We start from the raw sequence: 8,954 nt of genomic DNA, 5'->3' as shown, positions 1-8,954 counted from the left end.
GGGTCCTCTTCACTGTCCCCCTCCCGGCCATTCAGCTTTGCCACGCAGAATGGAGCGTTTTTCCTTCCACTCCGACGGTGGTTACCAGCAAATGGGCTCAGAGAAAGGAAGCAGTATGTTCAAGGGGACCAGGCCAGCCGCAGCTGGGGTTAGGACGGAGCTCTGCCCAGCCCCCCACCACGGGTTTGCAGTCCTGGAATCTCTCCGGGTAAAAGAGCAGCCCAGTGCTTCAGGATATGGGCTCTGGAGTCATACTGCTTAAGCTCATAACCTAGCCCCACCTCCTCCCAGCTGTGTGACTCCGCAGGTGACTTCACCTCTCCGAACCTCCATTTCCACATCTGAATCACACGAACTACACTTGCCTCATAGCGCTGCTGTGAGGATTAAATGAGATAATCCAGGTAAGGCATGAAGCAAGTGGCAAATAAAGGTTTATTGTTACTACAGTCTGGGGCGACAGGGGAAATCGTCCCATCTGAGGGCAAACGCAGCGCGGTCTGCGACACCTCAGGGGCCTGTCACACTCATCACAAAGGGAATGAAGACGAGAGGGAAGCTGGCCTGGGATGTGACAAAGTCCACAGCGGCAGCGGGGGGCGCCTACGTTGGCCTTTAAACTGTCTCCGGAGAGGAAGTCATCCCCCCTGCCGCCGCCTGACTTCAGGAATTGCAAAAGTTAAAGTTTCAAAAAAGCGCAGGTTGTTTCTAAAAACCATATTCACAGTCATATATCCAAAATCGTAGTACACTGTCACGTGTATTTTTATGCTCTCAGACACTCGTACACGCTTATTTGAACACTCACTACCCTCTAACACACACACACACACACGCACGCACACACCCCTAGAGCCCAGGGGTGCCCCTGCAGACCTCCTCCATCCCCCTCACCTATCCCGGGCTCTGGCCTCCTCCGGGATCCGCTTCCCCCGGCGCTCCCTCCGCAGCCCTAGCCTGGCCAAGCCGCGGGCCAAAAGCGCCCCCAGCCCCGCGTGCGGCTCGGCCATGGCAAGGGCAAGGCCCCGGGCTCCCGAGCACTACAGTCCTCCGGGGCCACGGGGGCCACCCGGATCCGCTCCTCTCCGCTCCTCCGCAGAGAAACGCCTTCTCCGGCCCGCCCCCTTGAACAAACAACGGCCCCGCCCGCAGTCTGTTCGGGCGGGGGACTAACCCCGAGGCGGCTCTTGCCCCAGGACACGTTCTGCAGGGGTCGCACCGCCTGAGTCACACTTCTCCTCCCCGCTCTTGCCGTGCTCTCCGCATGGACTGCGCTATTTCTTTAGGCCTCGGGAGGCTCCAGGGGCACACCGCGTGCCGGCAGCCCCCACGGTGGCCTTGCACGAAGTGGGCGGGAAGGAGGAACCTCGGGCCAGCGAGGCGGCGCTGAACCAGGGGTCTCTCTCCCCCGAGGAGGAGGGGCTAGAACGCAGGGGCGGGGTCAAGACCAGAGAGGGCATGGTCTTGTCGAGTGAGTGGGGCCTTGCCCTAGTGGTTGGCCTATGGTACAGGGCCAAAGGGGTGACCGGGTGGGCTTTACACCGTGACCTCAATTACTGGGCGGAGGAGGCCGAAGCCGACCCTGTCGCTGTAGTTGCCTGGACGCCGTGGGCTCCTGAACGTTCTCGCGCGCGCACCTGGAGGGCGTAAGACTGAGCGTGAAGATCGCTCAGTCCCCTGCGGGGAAGCAGCTCTCATACCCACGGGGGTGCGAGTGGAGCCCCTTGCTGGAACGGTTATGAATGGACGCTGACCTCCTTGTGTTCCTGCCCCGCCACCCCCACGGTGATTGGGGGCTTAGATCCTGGCATGTACAGAGGGAGAAGCACACCCCACCGGACCATGGCAGGGAGTACCAGCGAAGCAGGCACACCGGCTTCCTAGGAACTGAGAGGAAAGTGATGGGAAGCAGCAGATGTACATCTGGGCAGGTGCTGGAACCCTTGTTCAGGAAAGAGAGCAATGTGCCCAGTGTTTGGCAGCACAGTCTGTACCATGCTGAGTCCCAAAAGGCTCGACCACCCGCTGGCAAGCTGAGATGGGAGGGCCAGGACCAGGTCAGGGAGCAGGACCCAAATCCAGCCGGATGTGGATGGCTGCCAACGCCCACCCCATGAGCGGGCATCACAGGCTCTCTCTGGGTGCGTTCCCTGACCTGCTTCCAGGTGAGGTGTGGAATCTGACAGATACACAGTGGCTTCCCCCTCCGCAGATGAAGTCCCAGAGGCCTCAACTTGTCGCAAAGAAAATCTTTTAATTGTTCTGCTCCTGTCCCCTCCCCAGGGCAGTCCTGGCACCAGGGCTCAGGCTGGCTGCCCGCACTTTCCCCCAGAGGCCAAGGACGCCTTGACCTTTTCCAGATCCCAGCCCGTCTGCCTCTCTGATGGCAGCGCCACGAGATCTAGGGCTTCCTAGTGCCATCGGGCAAGGCAGGCAAGAGACGCCAGGGACAGGTGGGCGTGAGCTAGGCTGTGAGGCTGTGGCACGTGCAGGCGGTGGTGCAGCTTCAGGTGAACGTGCTGGGTGAAGCGCTGGGGACAGACACTGCACCGGAAGGGCCGGGCCCCAGAGTGCAGGCGCAGGTGGGTCTTGAGGTTGCTAGAGTTGCTGAAGCGTTTGTGGCACATCTGCTGGGAATGGGCACAGGTGTCAGCTCTGCCCATGTGGCTGGCTCCAGATCTCTGCTCCCACTCCCCACCCTGGACACCCCTCCCCCACACCACCACCACCACCACCACCTCCCTGTGCCTGCCCAGATGCCCTCCGCCCCATGATTTCTCCTGGGACACACAGTGTCTGGCACATTGGAGCCAGGCAGACCTGGGTTAGTATCATGATTCTAACTCCCCTGTGTGACCTCGCATAGGTGACATCTCCTGTCTGAGCCTTGTTCTCCTTATTGGTAACTATTAATTGGTGACTGTTAATACCTAACCTCATAGGTATGATGGACCGAATGAGATCATCACACAGGACCCTTAAGCATGGGCCTACAGCCTTCGTGGGCGTCATTAACATTTACTGGGAGCTGCCACATGCCAGGAATTGGTCTCACAGAGTCTTCCCCGGAACCCTGGAGAAGCATGACTCAGTCCTCGTGTAACTCTTCTAATACAGTGAGAAAGCAGCAGCTCAGAGGAGGAGAGCCATTCGCCAAAGATCACACAAGCTGGAGGGAGAGCTGGGATCTGTACCCAAGTAGCCCACACTTAGAACCACGATGCTTCTTTCTTGCCTGGGGAAAGAATTCCTGCTGTTCTGACCTCCCAAGGGATGTACCAGGACTCAGAGGGAGCAAGAGCTAACACCCAGCTGCTGTTATCTGTAGTGTTTGCATACTTCACATGCACCAGGCCTTCTACTTCTCCAGCAACCCTGGGAAGTAGGTTACCGGTATCCACTCCCTGGGACCTCCCAGCTTTATTATCCTCCTCCCTTAGACACACATTTCTAGTCCTCGCTCCAGGCCTAGGGAGGGACCTCCAGGTTCGGATTCTGGCCCTTCCAGGCTGACAGGGGTCATTGTCACCTCCCTCAGCCTCCCTCACTGCCTCCACCCTTGCCTCTAGTCCTGTCTCCACTTGCTCAAGAGCACTGGGGAGAGCAGGCTACAGGGCCCACCCATCCAAGAGCCTGGAACTACTCACCAGCCTGCAGGAGTACAGGGAAGGGGAAGGAGGGTCTCACCAGGCATTCATGGGGCCGCTCCCCCGTATGCACCAAGTGGTGCTTCTGCAGGTGGGCGAGCTGGGTGAAGCTCTTCTGGCACAGGCCACATTGGAAAGGGCGCTCCCCACTGTGCACTCGCAGATGGACCTGAGCCAGGTGTGGGAGAAAGGCTGCCAACTGCCCAGAAGCCTCCAGCAGGTCCTGTCTCCCCACATCCCCACAGGACCCCTATTTGGCATCAAGATTTCTGAGTGCCCTTGCTACCCTATCACTGCCTTCATGGCCTCTCTTCCATTTTTTCAGGATGCCCTTACTCTTTCTGGTGCCCTATGGGCTGGGAGGGGACAGTGATCAGAAGGCTAGGTGAGGGATAGCCCATGTATATCTATCCTGAGCAGCGCTGCTCAAAGTGTGGTCCACAGGGGTGCCTGGGTGGCTCAGTCAGTTAAACAACCAACTCCTGGCTTCAGCTCAGGTGGTGGTCTCAGGGTCGTGAGATCAAGCCCTTCATTGGACTTCATGCTTGGCGCAGAGAGCCTGGAATCTCTCTCTCTCTGACCCTTCCCCCTGCTCTCCCTCACTCTCTCAAATTTTTTTTTAAGTTTTTATTTATTCATTTGACAGATCACAAGTAGGTAGAGAGGCAGGCAGAGAGAGAGGAAGGGAAGCAGGTTCCCTGCTGAGCGGAGCACCCTATGTGGGGCTTGATCCCAGGACCCTGAGATCATGACCTGAGCCGAAGGCAGAGGCTTTAAGCCACTGAGCCACCCAGGAGCCCCTCAAATAATCTTTTAAAAAACATTTATTTAGGGGAACCTGGGTGGCTCAGTCATTGAGCATCTGCCTTCAGCTTAGGTCTCAACCCCAGGGTCCTGGGATTGAGCCCCGCATTGGGCTGCCTGCCCAGTGGAAGCCTGCTTCTCCCTCTCCCACTCCCCCTGCTTGTGCTCCCTTTCTCACTGTGTCTCTCTCAAATAAATAAAATCTTTTAAATTAATTAATTAATTAATTAAAAACATGTATTTATTTTTTTGAGCTCAAGCAGAGGAAAGAAGCAGAGGGAGATGGAGAAGCAGACTCCCCGCTGAGCAGGGAACCCCACCCCCCAAGCCGGGTTTGATCCCAGGACCCCAGGATCATGACCTGAGCCCAAGGCAGATGCTTAACCAACTGAGCTACCCAGGTGCCTCCTAAAGCAAATAATCATAGAAAAAAAAGTGTGATCCACAGACCAGCAGCATCAGCACCACCTGGGAGCGTGTGGAAAATGCAGATTCTTGGGCCTTGCCCCAGACCAGATGAATCCAAAATCTCTAGGGCTGGGACCTAGGAATCTGCATGTTTCCTAGCTCTCCAGGTTTGAATCTCATTAAAGCTTAAGAACTCACACCCTGGAGGACCTCGAAGGGCCGTTCTTCAACTTCAGTGTGACCAGCACGTGCAGAGAGCCCCGTCTCTGCTGACACACAGACAAGGGCCCTGGTGCCCCTGCCCCGGGCGATGTGGATGACAACGCCCACAGCAACATGCTGCTTTGTAGGGTGCAAAAAGCTGGTTGTCAGGTCATCAGGTCCATGCTCTAGACTCACTAAAATCTACACACTCCCCCACTGGACCTTCAAACAAATAAGCAGGAGGAGGCTTAACAGGAGATCCAAAAAGATAGTTGTTCAGGAAAGGTGTTTGCAGTAGACCTTGAGAGGCTAATATCAAGGCCTAACCTCACCCTGAAGTCCAAGTGACCTCAGACAAACCTTTCCTTCAGTTTCCCCCTTTTTTTGATTGAAATGAGATGTTCTCAAAGACAGTGTCTTAGGGTGGAGAGGACTTTCGTGGCCATCTTGTCCTGCATCCCCTTTCTGCAAACATGACAGTGAGGGACCCAGTGAACCATTCCAGCTCACAGCCTAGGGGCTGCCCAGAAGTTGCTCCAGCTTTCAGGTCCTTGATTCTGGAAGCAGGATAGGAGGGGGCCATGGAATGATGCTGAGGGGAGCAACGGAGCCCGGGAGGCGGATACCTTGAGGTTGGAGAGTTGCCCGAAGTTCTTGCTGCACACGTTGCACTCGTACAGGATTTTGCCATTCTCTTTCTTCAGCGGGTAAGGCAGAGCTGTGGTGCCTGGCCGGGAGCCTGTGGGTGCCCGCTTTGCTGGAGCCGCCCTGCCCACGAGCTTTGGCCCGGGGGAGAGAGTCCTGGCAGTTCCAGGACCTTGATCCCAGGCCAGGGAAGGTTGGCTTTGGCCAGAGGCTTGGGAGGCCCCTGGGTAAGAATACAGGGTCTCCCTCTGGGCAGCGGGGTGCCCAGCCTCATTGACACTCATCGGCAAGTTGGTGGCATAGGAGGGGTCTGGGGGCAGCATGAAGAGGGGGGGACATTGGACAGAAGGTAGGGCCCCATAGGTGAACAGGTGAGGTGGAGGCAGAAGTGGATACCCGGGATAGAAGGGGTAGAGGCAGAATGGGAGTTCTTCAGAGATGGGAATAGGCAGTGGGCAGGAGCAGATGGCCAAGGGCCTGGGGCTCTTCCTGTTCTGCCAGGGGACTGGGGAAGAGCTGGTGTGAGGCGAGAGGGATGGGCAGAGGGCCCCCTCGCCAGCTCTTTCCTGCTGGCCTCCCCTCTTGTCCCTGCTTGCAAAGTACTTGGTCGTGAGTTTCTCATCATCAGTGGAGCCGGCCTGCAGCCCTGGCGGCTGGTGCTCTGAGCAGGAAAAGAAAGACAGTCAAGGCCCAGCAGCCTGGTGGAAAGTTCTGCTCCCCATCTATCTGGCCCCCTAGCTAGCTGGGGGTGGGGGAGCACTCTAGCCTGCCAGCCTGCTGGATGACTCGGACAGAAGTTCCCCTTCTCGGGGCCCCCCTTGGTCTGCACTTACCGACAAAAGCTAGTGTTTATGCAGAACTCAAGCGTTTTAGGGAGAGAAAATGATTTGAGAAGCTTATTAAACATCCAGGTGGAAAAGTCAAGTAGGCAGTTGGATGAATCGGTTTGGAGTTTGGTTGGTTGGCTGGCTGGTTTAGAGTTGAAAAGAGGGGTCCAAGCTGAAGACATACGTCTGGGTGCCTGGGGCCCTGCCTGATGAGACCACCAAAGGGTCAGCTAGATCTGCTGTGTCCAAAATGGGTAGTCACTTGACACATGTGACCCCATTTCAATTAATTAAAATAAGTACAATCAAAAACTCAGCTCCTGACTCATATTAGCCACATTTAAAAGGCTCGGGAGGTATGGTAGCAAAGAGCACAAGAATAGACCAGTGTCCCTGATTGCAGGAAGTTCTATCAGACCGTGCTACTCTCCAGGAAGTGGACAAGAGAGGAGAGGAGGGAAAGAAGGGGAGAGAGGAGACCAGAGCAGGGGAGGGGAGGGAAGAAGGCTCTGGACTGAGTTCCGGAGCATGGGATTATTTAGGAGGTTAAGTAGAGAGGAGCTAGCAAGGGAGACGGAGATGCAACAGCCAGGGAGAAGGGAGATAAGCTAGGAGGGACATCAAATGAAATACTAAAAAGAAAAAAATGCCACAAAGTAGACTGTCTGCTTGGGTCCTCCTTTATTCACTCAGCCAACCTCGCTGAACTCTGTGCTCGGAGCTGGGGAAATGCAGGATGTGGCTGCATGGTTCCCACCCTCCCGAGGTCACGAGTGAGCAATGAAAAGGTGCATTACAGTGCAACAAATCTAGAACAGCTCCTGCACTCCCGCAAGAAGCAACTGGCCTCAGCGATGTGGCCGAAGTCACAGAGCCAGAGAGGGCCGAACCGGGACTCTACCTCCGCTCGCTGGCTCCCAGTCCGCGCTCCTGTCCTATAATAAGGACCCCTCTCGCTCACACATTCTAGGCCAACAAAGCGCCATCGTCAATGCCTGGGACTTTGGCTACATGTACTCCAGATTTCCCTGCCTGAGAAAGCCCCTGTCCCCCCCCCTCCCCCGCCTGTGGCTCAGGTGTCTCCCCGAAACCACCCCCCACCAAGGCGAGGACTCCAGGCCAAAATGTGGAAGTAAAGTGTGCCTGAGGCTCTGATCTCATCGGTGACACTGGGTCCCCTCCCTTTCCTGTCCTGGAACCTAGGAGTCCTCTCCCACCTCTTGCCTCCAGCCAGGTGCAGCCCTCTGCCCTGGGCTTACTTGTGCTCAAGACATCACTTCTGAGACTCTGTGGGGCTGTGCTCAGCGATGTCAGCTGCAGGGTCCACAGGTACAGGTCCAGGCCCTGGGGGTCTGGTGCCGGTGGCAAGGGGCGCAACCAGCTGGCCCAGGATGAGCCACGGGAGTCCACTGTGTCAGAGAGTGGCCTGCAAGCTGAGAAGACCTGGAGGGCAGGAGGCAAGGGGCTTCGGGGTGTGGGGCTGGGGCACCTGTGTCCCTGGAGTGGTTCAAGCTCTAGTTTGATTTCCAAAAGGAGAAGAAAAGCTAAGAGCTGCCCTCCACCAAGTCTGTCATTCAAATGGCTTCCCCAACCTTCAACTGAAAATTTCTTTCCTCAGGGACTTTCATGCCCATCCCAGGATTGCCCTCCTCCTCCCCTCTAGAACCTCTCACTAGCCATGTGCTCTCTCCCACCCTCCCTTCCTGACCACCCTGGCCCCACTGGGTCTCAGACCATCAACTGTGCTTTGAATGGAGCCAAGATGAACTTGGAGAAAATCATCAAAGACTGAAAGCCCCCAAGGTGGCACTGGGTTCCCCTTGTGCTAAGGCCCAGACCACATGCTAAGCCAAGCATCCCACAGGCCCCATCCCTTCTGACACCCCACAGGAGGAGTCCAGCCCCTGGGGCCTGGGAGAGGACCTCTGGCACTTCAAGGGCCCATTGCCATGATGTGCTGGGTGGGGTGGGGATGCCCAGGACCAGGGAACAAGGGGAATCTGGTTCCTTCAGATTTTTCCCCACTGCATCCTGACATCCTCTCCCTTCCATAATCAGGCTGACCTCAAAGAGGGGCCTGGGATCCCTCCTTACCTCGTCACTTTGGCAGAGCTGGAAGTCCAGGCTGGAGGACAGGGAGCCCCCTGTCTGCCCTAGAGGATGAGCCTTCTGGCAACAATGCAAGTCTGGAGCAGATTCCCCCTTCATGCCCTCACTACCTGGGAAAACAGGTCAGTCCCCGGTGAGCAGGAAAGGACCTTCAAAGGGGAGCCTGGCTTCTAGAGCTGGCCCTTCCACCAAGCTATCATGTGACTTGAGCCAGTTGCTGCCCCTCCTGGCCTCTGCTTCCCTGTCTGCAAAACACGAGGGGTGGACAGGTTGTAAGGACTCGTACTGACATGTAGAGGCCAGTAACAGC

At 56.6% G+C, this 8,954-nt stretch overlaps 1 protein-coding gene across 1 annotated transcript; it reads right to left on the bottom strand.

The window, feature by feature from the left end:
• Nucleotides 1-2,253: 2,253 nt before the first annotated feature.
• Nucleotides 2,254-8,743, bottom strand: LOC111154777 (zinc finger protein 683). The gene is given in 6 exon segments (XM_022514683.1): nt 2,254-2,330; nt 2,333-2,627; nt 3,688-3,816; nt 5,690-6,369; nt 7,795-7,978; nt 8,630-8,743. Coding segments are annotated over 6 exon segments (1,479 nt in total).
• Nucleotides 8,744-8,954: the final 211 nt, after the last annotated feature.

This window comes from Enhydra lutris, unplaced genomic scaffold, assembly GCF_002288905.1.
Source record: "Enhydra lutris kenyoni isolate GAN:26980312 unplaced genomic scaffold, ASM228890v2 scaffoldscaffold38, whole genome shotgun sequence".
Lineage (NCBI taxonomy): Eukaryota > Metazoa > Chordata > Mammalia > Carnivora > Mustelidae > Enhydra > Enhydra lutris.
Note: the sequence above shows the minus strand (reverse complement) of the source record. Positions and strands in the feature narration are given on the sequence as shown.